Genomic DNA, 18,078 nt, shown 5'->3' on the forward strand with positions numbered 1-18,078 from the left:
AGCTAATATACTAACTCCATTCCATAATAATTATATTTCTAGAATTTAAATTTCCAAAAATAATTATCACAATAGAATATTAATTATCCCATCAATCACTTCTTATTTAAATTTCTTTCTATTCTACCCTTAACCACTAGTCTTTCTTCTCAAACCTTAGAATTACAATTATTTTAAACAAATATAGTATAATAGGTTGGTTCTTTTCTTTTTCTCTCATTATAAATTCAATGTAAGTATCTTGGAGCATGTATATATATCTAGCTTTTCATAAGAGCCAACGCTTCTCATCTTTTTTTTTCCATATAAATTTATAGTTGACTATTATTCTTACTCTAATGAAACAGGTGATTTATGCCCGGTGAATCCGTCGTTTTTGTCATTCAGAGTATCCTGCTTATTTGATCAGCCTCGTGCTCATAATTGTCGTGTGTTTGTTTTTTTTCTTTTTGGGTCGTGTCGTTTTACTTGCCTCTATCTTTTTCGTACTCGCACTTCACTACTGCTGGCTCCTTCGGATACACATCATAAAACGGTTTTGACTTTTTTTACATGTTAACTTTTCCAGGATTGACTATATTTAATAAAAAAACATAGCAACATCTATAATACTAAATTATTTTTATTAAAACTAATAGTTATTTTGTGTTAAAAATATTAATGTATTTGTTTATAAACTTAGTTAAAGTTAATCCGTTTAGAAAAAAATAAAATATCTTATAATATGAATTAGAGGAGTACTATACTATCGATGTATGTGTGACATTTGAGCTCTAGGATGAAAAGTTGATTATACAAGTCAATTTACTCTTTTTTTTTCTAAAATAAAACTCCTTTCGGCCTGCAATGACCGTTTGGTAGTAGGTCTAGCCAGCGTCCTTTTCTTTTTTTTTCTTTCTTTTTTTGGGTTTTGAAACCCCGGCAGGTCTATCCGACGCCTTATAATGTTTAAATTATTTAATATAAGCAACATAAATTAGTTGGCATGCTGGGGGTGTTTGGAGTATCGAAGTTGGCATGGTGGAGGCGTGGAGGATTCAATCCACCTGGGCAAAACATACATAGTTATGTTTGTCATAAGTTTATCATGTGTGATACTCCATCCGTTTACAAATATAGTTATTTATATATTGAGAAGAAAATACTTTGGTGCTCTATTATTAAATAAGGATGATTTCGGGATAAGATTGAAATCAAAATTTAAAGAGTGAATTACACTTTGAGTCACTTTTTTATTACCCTAGTTCACTTTGGACCACCATATATCCATTTTTTTTCATGAACTAGGTATTTTTATCATTTTTGTATTTTGGACCACCCAAACTCTCTTTGTGAGCACAACAGAATCAAGCACATTGGCACTCTCATGCTGATGATATTCCCTATTTACATGCAGCTCACGCAACAAAGGTAAAGAAATAACCTAGCCCAGAGTAAAAAGATTTGATAGATGGTGATCCAAAGTGAAATGTAGGTAACAAAAGGTGTCCTAAAGTGCAATTCACTTAAAATTTAAATCAGAGATGATTGATCCGGCAATAGGACTCTAGGAATTCTAATATTTATAGATAAATTTTAAACGTTTAAAACATTTATATTCGTGGACAGATGTGGACAGATGAATAACGACGTAGTCATAGAAAAACTGAAACAAAACAACCACCAACATCACCCCGTTGACGTTGAGAAGCTGGCGGTAAACAATGTTCACTTATAATCTGTTCCCACCAGGTAAAGTTAACCGGATACAGTTGACCAGTTTTGATACGCACCGGCCACCAGTTCCTACTGTCTAATGATTTTCCTACATGCTACATTGCTACACATGAGAGAGAGAGAGCAAAGCTAATCGTTGGCTAAATCTTTTTTTGCTCTGTATCTCCTCTTGAAAACATCTTCCCTGAACTGCTTGGTTTCTACCTTCAGGTCCATGGCAGGAATCTGCTGGATGGTCTCTTTCTCGGTCTCCAGCATCTGCTTCCGCCTTGTGAGCGCCATGATCGCCTCCTGCTTCTCCTCTGCCGTCTGCTTGTGCTTCTCCTGCTGCACATCATCTCCCGTGTCATCATGATCATCACCATCATCAATCACATACTGTAGGAAATATGTGATGTGTTGGTGTCAGAACTGCATCAATGTCTAGTAGTAAAAACAATTTCGTAGGTGAAGAACTGAATTATACATGGAGGGTGCTGCCAGATTTACCTCAAGATCTTGAATGAGGGAATCAAGGGACTTGATCTTCCGGTGAGGCCAGCGGGGTATGTTATATTGCCGGCATTTCCTCTTCAGTATGCTGACTCCGATCTTCAGAGTCCTTGATGCTTCTCTGATTGGGAGATGGAAGTACTGAGCTATGTCAACTAGAGTAATGCTGGCTATATGCTTCTTGTTAGCTCTCCGCTGCTTCTGAACTGTTGGCTTTTCTTCTGCATTTATCCCATAGAGATTAATTGTAACCTTTCAAGTAAATAGAAAGGAAGCACGAAACAATCCAAACAATATGAAATCTCAAACCTCTGAAAGGTATATATACTTTTTAAAATTTTGAAATGAGCAATACAATTTTGGATGTTTGGTTACAGGAAATTGAGATGGATGGTAATCTTAGGGTGTGTTTGGATAATGGGAAATGAGGGGTGGAATTGGGATTGGGAAATGAATGAAGGGTTAGGATTAAATGGATGAGGAAGAATGAATGGTTAAGATTTAAAGAGGGGTGGGAAATAATTTCCCTTAGACATTTGCCCTTAACCATGGGAATCAGGTAGTAACGAATGCGGCATTATTGGGAGCGCACGTGTCAACAAAGTTCAACAAGATTCCGTCCAGTGGGTAATCCAGGGTAGACACATGTTTAAAAAGGAATCCTAATGCCACGCATTACTTGGATCTTGTTTACACCGAATCCTATTTTCCTGATTTACATTTCCAGGTGGTTTTACCAAACATGGAAATTAGTTAGGATTACTCCATGATTCCTGGGAATCTAATCAACATTCCTGCAACCAAACAGCAATGCCAAACCGTCTTAAGGATATGCCAGTTTCACTCTACCTGCCCCTTTCCTCGACCATAAAGTTTGGCTGCTACAAACTAGAATGAAAATCTGAAGCATTTCTCTATTTTTCCACCACCAATTTTCTTTACTAGGGAGAATCAAAGTAGAATAAGATGTTGTACCAGCTGATCAGTAGCAACCCCCACTGAGAAACAGAGAGAATGCATTGCTAACCAAATTTACAGTTACCAACAGATTCCAGTGGAGGGGATCAATCACCTTCACCAGATTGGAGATCATCATCAGAATCAGACTCTGATGCATGAACCTCATCAGAACTTTTATCCCGTGCATCCCAACTGCTCAGTTTCTCCTCCGAATCACACTGCATGAGCTTGGGGATCTTCTCTACATTCTGAAACCGAAACACCTTTTCCAGGTCGTTGTACAGGGAAGGCACACACATCAACCTCGGATTCCTGAAAAGTCAAAAACAGAAGAAGAGAAAACAAAACCGAAGCTTTCAACACTTGATCTCAGTGATAGGATGATAGGAGTAGATTGCAAACTGAAGCAGTTGTGGAGGCAATCAAAATCGTGCAACGACCGTGCGTCGGAATCGGTTCGTTGTTTATATGCGATGCGATCACCGTACAGGAAGGGGGAGAGCACGGGCGGCGGCGTGCGCGGCGGCGCGGCGGCGGAATCGAAGGCCAGAATGCAGCGCCAGGCTCCCGCCGCCACCACCTGCCCCTCGCGGTACGCCGGCCGGCCGCGCCACTCCGCCGGCAGTATCCGTGGCGGCGCGACGGGGGCCGGGACCTCGCGGCACGACGCCGGGGTGAGGACGAACTCCCTCTCCACCCACCTCTCCCACCTCCGCCTCCCTCCCCTCCCGTAGACCTTGTACCCGTGCACGCTCCTCACGGCGCCTGCAATGCATCGACGCAAGAAAGAACCCGTTCTACGTCACGCGACGGCCGGGAAGAAGAAGAAGAAGAAGAAGAAGAAGAAGAAGAAGAAGAAGCCGATGAGGAAATCAACTAATCAAGAAGAAAAGAGAGCCATGGCGAGCCACCGTGGTCGAGGGTGCTCGCGAAGACGGCGAGCGCGGAGAGGGTGGAGACGGCGGCGGCGGCGGCGTCCATGGAAGAAGAAGCGGGCGCGGAGAAGGATTGGTTAGCTGTGGGACTTGCTATTGAGGTAAAGCTGCGACAAAGAGGAGGGTGATGAGCTTGGCGTGTCGCCTTGCCTGTTTCACCTCTCACTACTCAAGGCTCAGCTAGCTGTACTACTGCTTTGGCATTTGCCATTTGCGTTTTTGGAAGCTTCGACAAATGCTTCTTCTTTTCAACAAGATAGCAGTAATAACAAGCTGCAATTTTCTGCCTTTTTGGGGTGGCTTACAGCGGCTCATAAATGCTTATCCCCATGTGTAAATCTGTATCCTTCAGTACTTGCTAACTTAATTGTGTTCTTCTTTTGTGCATCATTGAATCACAAGCAAAGCATTCGCGTTGATTACCTGGAGCTTTCCTGGTCATCTTCTCGGTTGCTGGCACGCCAGGGCAAAACCGATCAAAAGGAGCAGGAACCATGTAGATGTAGCTAGACCGTGCATAAATCAGAGGACCTTTCGTAATTCGAGGAGAAAAAAGGCAGCCAAGAACACCGTGCCTTCTCCCTATTTGGTCCGTATCACACAAGAGACTAGAGTCACCGGATAAACGAGACGAGAAGAGGCAGAGCAGAGCATACAGCGCATGAGACGAGGCACGCGACGCGCGAGAGAGAACCCGGGGGCAGCGTCCAGATGGCGCTACGCTGAATGGTCAGGTAGCGTGATGAGGAGAGAGAGAGAGGGAGAGGGTAGCTCAGAGCTTCGCTGCCACAGCGAGAGAAAGGAGGAGCATGGAGTTAGTTGGGGTGGTTTGTCCTCTTGCTTTCACAGCTTCTACACTTCTCATGCACCGGCGAGCGCTGTGCAGCAAAGCCGCCTATTGCTCTCGTCTTTTCGTGAGAGCAGCAAAACTCGCGGCTAGCCAACGGGCTGGCCAGTCTTGTGGCAGTGACGCCACTACACCGGGACGGCTGCACAGGCGGCGTATCCGGTATATATCTATACTACTACCCTCTGTTTCAAAATACTTTCTTCATCCAATAAAAAACCAATTTAATATCAAATATGACACATTCTAATATAACGAATTGGAACATACATCTGTCTATATTCGTTATACTAGAATATAAATCTTTTTTTTTGACGGAGGGAGTAAGTGTAGCCATGAGTATACGTGTCCAATGTTTGATCGTTCGTCTTATTTGAAAATTTTATAATTTTTTTTAAAAAAAACAAGGTAGCCCGCGCATTCGCGCGGGTATGTATCGTAGGGCTGTATTGCAAACACTATAAGGGTGGGATATAAGCCAGAGAATATTTGTTGTTCAAGAAAAAGAATGGTAAAATAAATCATACATCACTATATACACTGTAATTAAGGAAATGTAAATTATCTGACAATAAAAAAATATATATTTACCGTAAAATAGATGGTAGATTTTAATATACTACTAAATATAATAAGAATAAGAATATCTCTTATATTTAAATAAAAATTCCTTTGTCGTGGTCATATATAAACTCCTCTATTGTTCTTGCTTCAAAAGCTATGTGCATTTTTAATAAAACGACATTAATACCACTAAAATAAATTATACATTATTAGTACATGTTCATCACTTATTTCCACATCTATGTATAAATAGTCTAAACATACCACTTCAATCGAATAATACAATAACAACGTTAAAAATAGACATGAATGTCTATTTAACGGATAAAATCGACTATAACTGCCAAAGCTTTCTTATGTAATGCCCTGAAACATCAGTCCCACATCGACGTAGCCGTACCCCAAAAGACCAGCCTATAGCATCATTTAACACTTAATTCACTATTGGCACACCCACAAATGATTCTATTAGTTAGTATGTCCCTTTATATGCATTGCCTACAGTAGCCTTTCACCGATGCCACCTTAACTCAACCATAAGTATACCCTTGCAATATTTACGATAGCATAGTAAATACTATACCCTACATTGAAGGACGGAGAGGGACAGAAAGGAGGAGGTGAAAAAAATAGTTATAATTTTTGCCCCCTACTTATTTCTGTGTAGTATTATTTTTAGTAAAATTGTAGTTTAAAGGCTATTGACAACACATAAGTGTCGGACGGCCGGTTTGATGTTTTTTTCTTTGATTAGTATTTCTTTGATTTTACTATTGATATATTTTTTGATTTATCGTTTTTCTCCATAGTATATGACGCATGTGATTAAGTTTTTTTTTTCCATAAAGTGAGACGATCGTACAAACTATACGTACATACGTTATTCTTTTTGGATGGAGATTAGCAACGTGGGAGTTTTAATAGATCTAATCCAACGATTTAAAATAACGGGTCAACCAATTTAAGTGAAAATTGATGGTTGAATGTTTTTTTCTCTGATTTTCTAGGATTTCTCTAATTTATTAGAGCGCCAAGCATATACATTTCACGTGTGATTCTACAAGCGCTAGTAACCATCATGTGACAGTATAATAAATCAGATAAAATCATAAAAAATCTAAAATAAGTCTAACTATCGATTTTAACTTAAAAGATGAGAGACCCATTATTTTATATAGTTAGAATTATCTTTAAAAAATAAAAAGGCGTGAAACGTACATGAGACATGCACCATGCATGTACGTACGTATCTATTTGTCCTTCTCGCTCCTCACCTCCTCTGTTTTTTAACTGACAGAATCTCTACTACTTTAAAATTCCGTGGTGACCCTGACAGACACGTGGAGTATGAGCTAAATCCAACGGCGCAACGATCCGCACCCAACTCCTCGGCTCATCCTCACGCATCGGGGGATAGCGGCCGCATCCATCGCATCCACCGCCGCGGCCGCATCCATCGCATCCACCGCCGTCGCCCATCCCCGTCCTCCCCCACCGCGTCGCCGACACAGCGCCGCCATCGCCGTCGCTCCCCCACCGCGTCGCTCCCCCACCACGCCGTCGACCCCAGCGCCGCCATCGCCGGCCTCCTCCACCGCGTCGCCCATCGCCGTCCTCGCCCACCACGCCGCCGACCCCAGCGCCGCCATCGCCGTCGCTCCCCCACCGCGTCGCTCCCCCACCACGCCGCCATCGCCGTCCTCCCCCACCACGTCGCCGACCCAGCGCCGCCATCGCCGTCCTCCCCCACCGCGTCGATGTCGGATCTGAGGGGCGGGAGCGACGGCAGTGTGGGGAGGTGAGTCGCCCCTGGCTACCGTCGCGCCGCCACCGCGCCACTGCGTCGTCACCGCCGTGAATCGCTCTTAGGCGACGCCGCGGTTGCTTGTTGCGGGAAGCTGTGGATGGAGCAGATCGAGGGTGGCAGCGGTCGAGGAGGCGAGGTCCACGGTGGTGGGCGGTCGAGGTGGCGAGCTCCTGCCAAGGCGCATATCTGGATGGGCGAGGTCGAGGTCCTCGTCGCCGTCATTGTCTTGATGTCTAGCTTCTGTTCGGGTTATGAGGAGGGCTGTGACGGCTCACATCTCTTCCAGGATCCACCTGCAGATCACACGGTTCACCATCCACGCGCATGACTCGTTCCACGATCCTCCCACCACATCTCCACCGGAGTCCAGCGAGACCCCATCGCCGCCCACCATCCCTCAGTCGCTGCTGCGCTCGCATCCACCGCGCCGCCTCCCCATTTACGCCTCCATCCCAGCGCCCCCCGCTTCCCAGCCGTTGCCCATCCCGTCCTCCTCCTCCTCGCCATGCCGCTTCCCCGTCGCCGCCACCGCTGCTCCCAGGACGAACTGACCTAGGCGGCATCTAGGCCATACCAACCAATGTCGGCCATCCTCCCCAACCATGATGAGGGTAAATAGGAGGCGACGAGGCTATCTCAGCGTCTATCAACATCGCTGATCCTGAATCTCCTACGACATCGATGGTGACCTACCAATTTATTCCTTTTCCTTGATTTTTTGAAGCCAATTTCGGAATTTGGCATGGAAATAATACGGATTTGTGTGCTCCCTTTTTGTTTTGTTGTTTCATCCTGATCCCGAACATAATCTAGACATCAAGTTCAATGATATTCTACAAGTTACAATTTTGTCAATTTTTAGTTGCAATTTAGTAAAAATTAATTACAGATTTCTGTGATGTGATATAGCCTGTTAAATCTGGATCACTGGGCACACCTCAATATGATGCTTCTTCTGAAGCCCAAGAGCGAGTGTCAATCTGTCACCAACCAATTTTGGCCGTCCTTTTCTTTCTTCTGGATTGCAATTTCAGTTGTTGTTTAGTTAGCACAACACAATTAATGTGCATCCAAGTTGTGATGCTTGCCAAAAAGAAAATGGTATTGCCGCTCCGCTGATAGTTCATAATGGCGCTGTTTGGTGTTTGCGTGGCCTGAAATGGTTGATCTTTCATATCAGGTCAAACGAGAACACCACGAATGCTTTGCAACAGATTCTGCCAGAGAATGGAGGATGATGTGCACTCCACCACATCGTAAAGCATTCTTATTTTCTTCATAGTTGCTCCTTTTTATCTCCTGTGTTATTGTTAATAAGAAATTAAACATGCTCATTTATACTTGCAGGAGTACTAATACTCCCTGAGCAGTGGCTCAACACTAGAATGCTGCTGCCACTGGTTTTAGTTTCAGGTTGCAGGAGCGTGCTGAGAAGAGGAAGAAGGTATATTATACCCAAAATGCATTGCGCTAATCCATATGTTCATTTACATTTTTTTCCCTCTTATGCTGACCAGGTTTAGTGCTGTCTTGTTTTCAGTTGTACCAAAAATCTGAAGAGAAGATCCATGCAAAGGAGCTTGAACAAACGCAGGCAAAATCTAAAGTGAGAAATTTTATATCATTTATCGAAAACTTTTGAATATTTTTACCGCTAGGATATGAAAATTAATCCGTTACACAGGGGGAGGAAAACAACCCAGCGACATGGAAGTCCGTGTCTGAGGAGTGCGCCGGCTACATGCGGGAGTTCCTCACCGACCTGGCCTACTGTTCCAACGTTGAGGTCGTTGCACGGGAGGCGACCGCCTAGCACGGGCTACGAGTGACGGCGCAGCATGCGGATGTTTGATGTCAATGAGACGCTGCTCTCCAACCTCCCCTACTACGCCGACCACAGATACAGGTCAGTTTTTGGTCCCTCTTCTCCACAAATCCCAAATGCAAATAGAAATATAGGGAGGAAATTGCAAAATCGTTGGGCGTGTGTTCGATTCTTCAATCGAGATTCTCACATGAGTATATTGCGGGAAAGATCAGATCTTCGAAAAAAAATATTGACATCAAAGCTTGAGGTGAATGAGGAATCCACAAACCTGGCTCCTGATCTGTTGATTTCAAGTACCTTTAATCTCTGGAAGTCTTTGGTGATTAAACAATGCAATAATATGTCAAAACATATTTAAAATATTTTTCATGAATTAGTGCACATATCTATTGTTGATACAAATAGAGTATTTCATATATTGTAGATACATCGTCGATCGCTGGTCCACCTCCACGCCCATCTCTGAACCCACGCAACTCCACGCCCATTATCTGAATTCTACATTTTTTGATTGCTTTTGATCTACCAAACATGTATTAATAATATATATATAGGATTTGTTATATATATATATATATATATATATATATATATATATATATATATATATATATATATATATATATATATATATATATATATATATATATATATATATATATATATATATATATATATATATATATATATATATATATATATATATATATATATATATATATATATATATATATATATATATATATATATATATATATATAATAGATGAGATTACAATAAGAGATTTGTCAATGATTAATGATGACATGATAATTGGCCTAAGGTTCCTTCAACAATCAGTACAAACCACAGTAATACATGAGCAAGGAATTACTTTTATCCCATATCAAAATAATGTTCCATATATCTCAGAGGTACGAAAGCGTGGTGGAACCTCCCCCAAACTCGACAACTTAGAAGTACATAATCTTGAGTCTGAAGAAAGAATTAATGAATATGAGCTTAGTGAGAATATAGACAACTATTATATATCAAATTCCAATATAGAGTGCATAGGACTATAAGCATTTGCACCAAATTGGTATAGGGATATTAAGTCTAAAAGGGATATAGAAAAAATTATTCAAAGATTAGAAGATATCCAAATTATAGGAGAAATTCCTATGAAATATTGGGAAAAAAATGCTATTGAGTGCAAAATTAATATAATAAACCCAGAGTATATTATTAAGACTAGCCCAATAGAAGCAACTCCGAAAGACATAGAAGAATTTAAGATGCATATAGAAGAACTGTTGAAACTAGGAGCCATAAGAGAAAGCAGAAGTCCACATAGGTCTGCAGCGTTCATAGTAAGAAATCATGCAGAAGAAGTTAGAGGTAAATCTAGGATGGTCATAAATTATAAAAGACTAAATGATAATACTATAGAAGATGCCTATAATATCCCAAATAAGCAAGAATGGATTAATAGAATACAAGGTAGTAAATATTTCTCAAAATTTGACTTGAAAGCTGGATTCTGGCAAGTAAAGATGGCAGAAGAATCTATAGAATGGACTGCATTTACATGTCCTCAAGGACATTATGAATGGCTTGTTATGCCATTAGGATTAAAAAATGCACCAGCAATTTTCCAAAGGAAAATACAGAATATATTTAACGAAAACCAAGAATTCATATTAGTCTACATAGATGACCTGTTAGTCTTCTCAAGGACTTACAAAGAACATATTGCTCATCTTGAAATATTTTTTAGAAAGGTGGAACAAAATGGGTTAATATTATCCAAAAAGAAAATGGAAATATGCAAAGAAAAAATTAACTTCCTTGGACATGAAATAGGAGAGGGCAAAATTCATTTGCAAGAACATATTGCTAAGAAAATTTTACAATTCCCTGATGCTATGAATGATAAAAAGAAATTACAGCAATTCTTAGGACTTGTAAATTATGCTAGAAATCACATCAATAATTTAGCAAAGTTAGCAGGACCGTTATATGCTAAATTAAGAAAAAATGGTCAGAGATATTTTAATTCTGAAGACATTAAATTAGTAAGATTAATAAAAGAGAGGGTGAAAGAATTAAAACTTCTAGAATTACCATTAGAAGAAAGTTACTTTATCATTGAAACTGATGCATCACAACACGGTTGGGGTGCTATATTAAAGCAAAGACCTACTAAATTTTCCGCTAAATCAGAAGAAAAAATATGTAGATATGCTTCTGGAAGTTATAAATTAAAAACTGTCAATAATACAGATAGAGAGATCATGGCAATAATCAATGCAATCAATGCCACTTAGGATTTAAAGAATTCACGGTTAGAACCGATTGTGAAGCCATTTGTAGGTACTATAATCAGCTAAATAGCAAGAAAAGCTCAACTAGAAGATGGGTTTTATTTGAAGATATTATAACAGGAAACGGCTATAAAGTTATATTTGAACATATTAAGGGGAAAGATAATAATTTGCCTGACATGCTTTCTCGTTTACCTGAATTGCAGGTATGAAAAGATCAATGAATTACAGCGGAATTGAATGCTTCACATTTGGAGATGACAACAAGCTCAGAATGTTCCCACCAAATTCATATAAATTTAAGCCAAAAGAAGGAATTAAAGGAAGAAATACTTAAAGAATTAAAACAAGAAATGGATTAGAAATAGAATTAAACAAATTCTTTAAGTATTTCTTCCTTTAATTCCTTCTTTAAGTATTTCTTCCTTTAATAGTTGTCTATATTCTCACTAAGCTCATATTCATTAATTCTTTCTTCAGACTCAAGATTATGTACTTTTAAGTTGTCGAGTTTGGGGGAGGTTCCACCACGCTTTCTTACTATGATTTATAGATTTACCTCTAACTTCTTCTGCATGATTTCTTACTATGAACGCTGCAGACCTATGTGGACTTCTGCTTTCTCTTATGGCTCCTAGTTTCAACAGTTCTTCTATATGCATCTTAAATTCTTCTATGTCTTTCGGAGTTGCTTCTATTGAGCTATATATATATATATATATATATATATATATATATATATATATATATATATATATATATATATATATATATATATATATATATATATATATATATATATATATATAGCAGGTTGTGGTACTATTATGCACAATGGATTATGTGTTTTTGGTCACTATGTACTGGCTGCATATAACTATTTTTTGGCCAAGAACTATGGCGGCTTACGCATAGACTCACTAGAGGCCAATAAAAATGTCAAATTCTATGCCGCCACTGAAAGAAATTAGTTAATTTATGGTATTAAGCTCGCTGATGTTGGTCCGATATGACATGGCTGCAGTTTGTTATTAGGTTTAAGATCGATTTGGGAAAACTAGATTCTCCTGTAAGCTTGAACATGTATAGTTGGGCACTGTGGATTTTGACTCTTTCTTGCACTACAATTGTGTTTTCCTTGTAAAGTAGACCATCTCTGGATGTTACACCTTCCAAATGCAAATGGAAATTGCAGATCTAAGGTTCTACAGCTTAACACATCCAATGGGCTGCATATATTCGAAATATATAAATTACTCTATTTCTGAGTTGCAGAGAAAGAAAAGGAGAATTATCATGAGTCATGTCTCAACAATTATCAGATCATGGTAATATTCGTTATAAGTATATTTATATCACGCAGCTTCAGCCTTCAGACTTTAAGTTTTTGCTTTATGTGTTGATGACCAATAGTAAAGAATTTTTTTAGATAATAATAGTACAGAAAATACAAATTCAAAATTATTGATGAGCCTATCTTCTACATGCCATTACCAAGAAAGACATATAATGCTATTTCAGATATTGACCTATTGTAAAATCCTGCTCATTTCTACTTATCAAGACGATAAATGTGTTTCACTTGATGCAGGAATAAAAGAATAGGAGGGGTGCCGATTCCCTCCACCCGCTCTGCCCCATGCTCCGCCCTCCCCACTCTGCAGAGAAGGGCATGGGCGACGATGGCATGCTCTGCGCAGAGTGCTCAGGGGAGAGGGCGCGAGCGACGACGGCATGCTCTGCGCAGAGTGCTCAGGGAAGGACGTAGCATCGGCAATGGTGCAGAGGTAGGATGTGTTGATCGCAGCGCAGGTGCTCAACTGAAACCTGAATTGTATCCATTTTGTTTTGGCTTCAAACTTATGTTCACACCTGACTTTGGTGTACAACATGCAGTTGGGGATTTTTGACGTGTCTTCAGGCTGTTCTCGATGAGCTGTTAATTAAATGAAATGTCAAGTGATTTTCTTGAACTTGATCAGACAAAGAAACTATATTAGGCGAATATTCATGACCTGTTAGTCTGAAGCGGAAGTAGAATCAGATTTAACAAATGCAGATGTAGAATCAGATTTTAGCAAATGCAGATGTAGAACTATCCAAGCAGATTGATCGGGCACAATCTTACTGTGCCATTGCCAGTCATCTATTCAAGCACAGAGCAAATTTAACTCAAGATTGTGAGATGATGCATGTACAACTGAATAAAGATACAACCTTTTCTCTGCTCTATTCTGCATATGCCATGGTCCTCCATGCTATCTTTTTTTTTTTGTACGTAAATCACCCATGAGAAATGAATATTGCACTTATCCGCTTCCTTTTTACCTAAACTCGTACGATCTGGATATATTTTATACGGTCTCTTTATATTGGGGTGGCTTACTATTAGTATTTGTAAAACAGTGAAATATGATTTAAATAAGCCAGTGTGATTTGAAATTAACGTATTATTTTTTTCCGTTGCAACGCACGGGCACCTAACTAGTCATAAAAACTCAATAATTAGATAGAGTGATCTAATTTTTAATTTTTAAATAACAAAATATGGGTAATATAGATCTTGAATTTGGTATTTAATTGATAAATAACACACCAGTTGAAAAAATGAGAAAAAATATGTAACTTGAGAATTATGTAGATTTAGATAATCGATTATTATCATTTTTATATATTAAGTGTTGGCTATAAAATAGGAGAAGTTAGCTAAAAAAAATAGGAGAATAGGGGAGAGTTCGGAGGGTGTGGAGGGGAAAGGAGTACGTGTACATGCGTGCGTACGGTGGTGGGGATACCAGATTTTTTTTCTTTTAGATGGAGATTTAATTGGCAAAATTAATTAGTGGGTCCACCTTTTTTTTTCCTAATTTATTAGAACGCCATGTGGCGGCTTATGAGAGTTTGTAGGAGGCCACGTGGTAGCTTGGGAGCGTTTGTAGAAAGGTCAATGGACTTTTAGTATATAATAGATAGATAGATAGATAAAGATAGATAGATAGTCACACATAAATTATTATTTATATTTTATCATCTAATAATAATCATATTAATCATAAAAAAATTCAAATAAAATGAACGGTCAAATATTGGATATTAACAGTATAGGATGGAGGGAGTATTTCTTCCATCCTCCTCCTTATGTGCTCGTGCTCTCTCTCTCGTGTGTGCGTAACCTTGATTCACCCAACCAATCCAATATAACATGCGTTTTATCTTCGATTCACCTATCCAGTTAATCTCTAATTATATAGACATGACCTGTTGTAAGCATCGGCGTTTTATTCTCAATCCACCCACCCAATCAATCCTTAACTAGCATGGTGGCCCACGCAGATTGCGCGGCTAGTATCGTTATATTTTCTCTCATATAATAGCACGTATGTTTTCTCATTATATTATTCAAATATATTTAAATGACTACATAATTTTAAATTTTGCAATAACTTTACAAAACTACTAATGTGTACTATTTATATTATATTTTATATACATGTTAGTTATTAATTATTTTTAATATCAAATTTTAGTTATTTGTAAATTATATATATTCCTATATGGACTCTAGACTCGTCTTTTAATATTTCTTTTTTAAAATTCTCAATTTTCTGTAAATTGTATTTCTATATAGACTCTATGCTCTTCTTCCAATATTATTTATTTTTATTTATAAATTTTTTATTTCTAATTGTATTTCTATGTGGACTCTAAACTCATCTTTCAATATTCTTTAATTTTTAATTTCGAATTTCAGTTACTTCTATTCTAAATTATATTCCTATATTCGTATTCCTATATTGACCTTAAAATTTTCTTCTCATGTTTTTCTTAATTTCGAATTTTAGTTATTTGTAAATTGTATTTTTATACGGACTCTAAACTCTACTTTTAATTGCATTATGTTTATTCCAAATTTTAGTTAGTTTTAAATTCCTATATGGACTCTATACTCTACTTCTAATATTCCTTTTTTTTAATTCCGAATTTCTATTTTTTTTTCTTAATTGTATTTCTATATGAACTCTATACTCTACTTCTAATATTCCTTATTTTTAATTCCAAATTTATATTATTTCCAAATTGAATTTCTATATGGACTCTATACTCTACATCTAATATTTCTTATTTTTAATTCCGAATTTCAGTTATTTCCTAATTGTATTTCTATATGGACTCTATACTCTACTTCTAATATTTCTTATTTTTAATTCCAAATTTATATTATTTCCTAATTGTATTTCTCTATGGACTCTATACTCTACTTCTAATATTCCTTATTTTTAATTTCAAATTTCAGTTTTTTCCTAATTGTATTTCTATATGGACTCTAGTCTCCTCTTCTAATATTTCTTATTTTTAATTCCGAATTTCAGTTATTTCCTAATTGTATTTCTATATGAACTCTAGTCTTCTCTTCTAATATTCCTTATTTTTTAATTCCGAATTTCAACTATTTCTAAATTGTATTTCTATATGGACTCTAGCCTCCTTTTCTAATATTCCTTATTTTTTAATTCCGAATTTCAACTATTTCTAAATTGTATTTCTATATGGACTCTAGTCTTCTCTTCTAATATTCTTTAATTTGAATTCTGAATTTCAGCTATTTCTAAATTGTATTTCTATATGGACTCTACTTTTTTCTTTTTCTCCGATTAATGTGATAATTTCTAGACCATGAGAGCGAACGTGGAGGTTCTTTTTTCTATTCCTTTAATAATATAATAGATTATGTAGGTATATTTTGTTGTAAAATACCGACATATATTACTAGTGCAAATGGAAGAGCCAACTCCTCACTCCTCTTTTCTTTGGCAACTGCCAAGTAGTATAATAGAAAAACATATGGGTATATACACTTCTCAATGAGAAAAAGAAGGGGAAAAAGAGACCGTGTAAAGTTGGTTGACAATGCTTAATTTTCCCATAAAATTGAAAGGATTAGAGCATGCCTTGTACTCCACATGGTGCAAAAGAATATTTAGTAGCATACACAACGTTGAGTGCATGCAACAGAGTTGTTGTGTCATATATCCGCTCTTAAAATGGTGTCGTCACCTAGAAAACGGACGATATGCCACTCTCTAGGTTGGGTTCGGATGAAATACCACTCAATACGTTGCCTACCGGATAAAATACCACTTTGAAGATTTTTGTGCCCAAAATGGAGGGAGAGAGAGAGAGAGAGAGGGGGGGGGAGATGGGAGCACTGGGAGGGCCGGCCGGGCACCGGCGGCCGGTGGGGACGTCTGGGGGAGGAGGACAGGGCGGCGGGCGAGGACGACGGGGCAATGGGAGGAGGAGGCGATGACGTGGGGAATGAGGACGGGGCGGTGAGCACACCTACCCGCGCGTTCGCCGATAGACGGCAGCGGCGGGGGCAAGGGGAGGAGGAGGAGGCGACGGGGACGATGGTCTGAGGCTCCACTGCCGTCGCCTCTTCCTCCGTCCTGTCCTCCTTCCCCCGTCGTCCCTGCCGGCTGCCGCCACCGCTACCCAGCCGGCCCTCCTGGCGCTCCCCTCTCCCTCTCTCTCTCTAGGGATATTTTGGATACAAAAATTTTCAAAGTGGCATTTCATCCGGTAGGTAATATATTGATTGGTGTTTTATTCGGTACATTATATTGAGTGGCATTTTATCCGAACCCAACCTAGAAAATGGCATATCGTACGTTTTCTCGTATCCATTTCCACTTGAGGTAAGTAGCCCTAGAAAAATAATAGATTTACAAACATCATGCTTGCAGTTGACGTTTCTATTCGCTGCGGATCACCAATAGATCTGAAGCCAGTTTTGGATGACCACGAGTCTGAATTCCAGCATCAATTCATGATATGGGTGGATTATGTGTTGCACGGTCCGGAGTTTCAGACTCCGGTTCGCCATGTCGCCTTTCTTCTGATGAGTGAAGTTGGACACATAAAGAGATGCTTGACAAATATTTGATAGCCATCAGAACAATTTTGTTTCTAGGCAAAGCTAGGTTTGTTCAAGATTTTCAAGAATAATGACTAGTTGATGATATTGTTCTTCTTGTTGATAGTAAATCTTGTCCCAACAGAAACTTCCAATAACGTCGGACAACAAATTGAATGAAAATATGATGCAAAATGACAATTGCTGGTGGCTTTAGGCTCAATTTTATGTGTCTTGCTAATGCTTCTGGTTTTTGGGATCATGCCTGTCATCTCAAGATAGGCAAGTCAATCAAGCAACTGGTTCAGAGTTCACTCTCAACAACAGATCAAATACCAGATTTTGTCCTAGGTGACCGCTGTAATTTTCATGCCAGAACAGCCGACAAATTATGCAGTGCTCCATTGCAGCAAGTTTAGAAGCAACATCGCAAAGGTTTCAATTCTATGATTATGTTGGTGCCTTGGTGGTTATCGAAATTAGAAATGGTTATGTCTTGACATAAAAGGCACATGAAGTGTTTACATGGCATCGGCTGTTTTCGCACTAGAGGATCTCTCTTTCCAAACACAAGCAAGTGTCCATAGAGTGTTCTATAGTATTTTTTGAGTGGTGATCCACTGACGTCATCTCAAGCTCTCAATTGCTGATAGCAGTGGTTCGTAGCTAATAGTCATGTTGTTTGATTTCGTTGCCTCAAAGATTCTCA

At 38.9% G+C, this 18,078-nt stretch overlaps 2 protein-coding genes across 17 annotated transcripts; one reads left to right on the plus strand and one right to left on the minus strand.

The window, feature by feature from the left end:
* Positions 1-1,646: 1,646 nt before the first annotated feature.
* LOC4336672 (protein RKD5) lies at positions 1,647-4,336 on the minus strand. 4 transcript variants are annotated; one of them, XM_015778675.3, is made up of 5 exons: positions 4,080-4,336; positions 3,657-3,933; positions 3,281-3,480; positions 2,206-2,429; positions 1,647-2,094 (listed from the first exon to the last, which is right to left on the minus strand). In XM_015778675.3, the coding sequence occupies exons 1-5, from the start codon at positions 4,147-4,149 to the stop codon at positions 1,846-1,848; spliced, it is 1,020 nt and encodes a 339-aa protein (XP_015634161.1). In that variant the 5' UTR covers positions 4,150-4,336; the 3' UTR covers positions 1,647-1,845. The 4 variants fall into 4 exon arrangements, with proteins under 4 accessions (XP_015634161.1, XP_066166009.1, XP_066166008.1 ...); XM_066309912.1 differs by having other exon boundaries at positions 1,647-2,043; positions 3,609-3,933; XM_066309911.1 differs by having other exon boundaries at positions 3,609-3,933.
* A 2,560-nt stretch (positions 4,337-6,896) lies between these two features.
* LOC9266233 (uncharacterized) lies at positions 6,897-13,687 on the plus strand. Of its 13 annotated transcripts, none has more exons than XR_010740913.1 (8): positions 6,897-8,005; positions 8,231-8,577; positions 8,669-8,765; positions 8,862-8,927; positions 9,006-9,227; positions 12,731-12,783; positions 13,047-13,267; positions 13,352-13,687. XR_010740913.1 is itself a non-coding variant. In XM_066309873.1 (8 exons), exons 6-8 carry the CDS (start codon positions 9,160-9,162, stop codon positions 13,363-13,365), a joined length of 303 nt encoding a protein of 100 aa, XP_066165970.1. In that variant the 5' UTR covers positions 6,897-8,005; positions 8,231-8,422; positions 8,502-8,577; positions 8,669-8,765; positions 8,862-8,927; positions 9,006-9,159; the 3' UTR covers positions 13,366-13,687. The 13 variants fall into 13 exon arrangements, 3 of the variants coding, with proteins under 3 accessions (XP_066165970.1, XP_066165969.1, XP_066165971.1); XR_010740912.1 differs by having other exon boundaries at positions 8,502-8,577; positions 12,651-12,783; XR_001545041.3 differs by having other exon boundaries at positions 8,502-8,577.
* Positions 13,688-18,078: the final 4,391 nt, after the last annotated feature.

This window comes from Oryza sativa, chromosome 4 (genome assembly GCF_034140825.1).
Source record: "Oryza sativa Japonica Group chromosome 4, ASM3414082v1".
Classification (NCBI taxonomy): domain Eukaryota; kingdom Viridiplantae; phylum Streptophyta; class Magnoliopsida; order Poales; family Poaceae; genus Oryza; species Oryza sativa.

Coding starts and splice junctions, on each gene's coding strand:
- LOC4336672 (XM_066309911.1), bottom strand. CDS start 4,149: ATGGACGCCGCCGCCGCCGCCGTCTCCACCCTCTCCGCGCTCGCCGTC. Junction 3,481..3,608: donor CGAACCGATTCCGACGCACG/GTCGTTGCACGA, acceptor TTGACTTTTCAG/GAATCCGAGGTTGATGTGTG. Junction 2,430..3,280: donor TGATCTCCAATCTGGTGAAG/GTGATTGATCCC, acceptor GGATAAATGCAG/AAGAAAAGCCAACAGTTCAG.
- LOC9266233 (XM_066309873.1), top strand. CDS start 9,160: ATGCGGATGTTTGATGTCAATGAGACGCTGCTCTCCAACCTCCCCTAC. Junction 9,228..13,046: donor TACGCCGACCACAGATACAG/GTCAGTTTTTGG, acceptor CACTTGATGCAG/GAATAAAAGAATAGGAGGGG.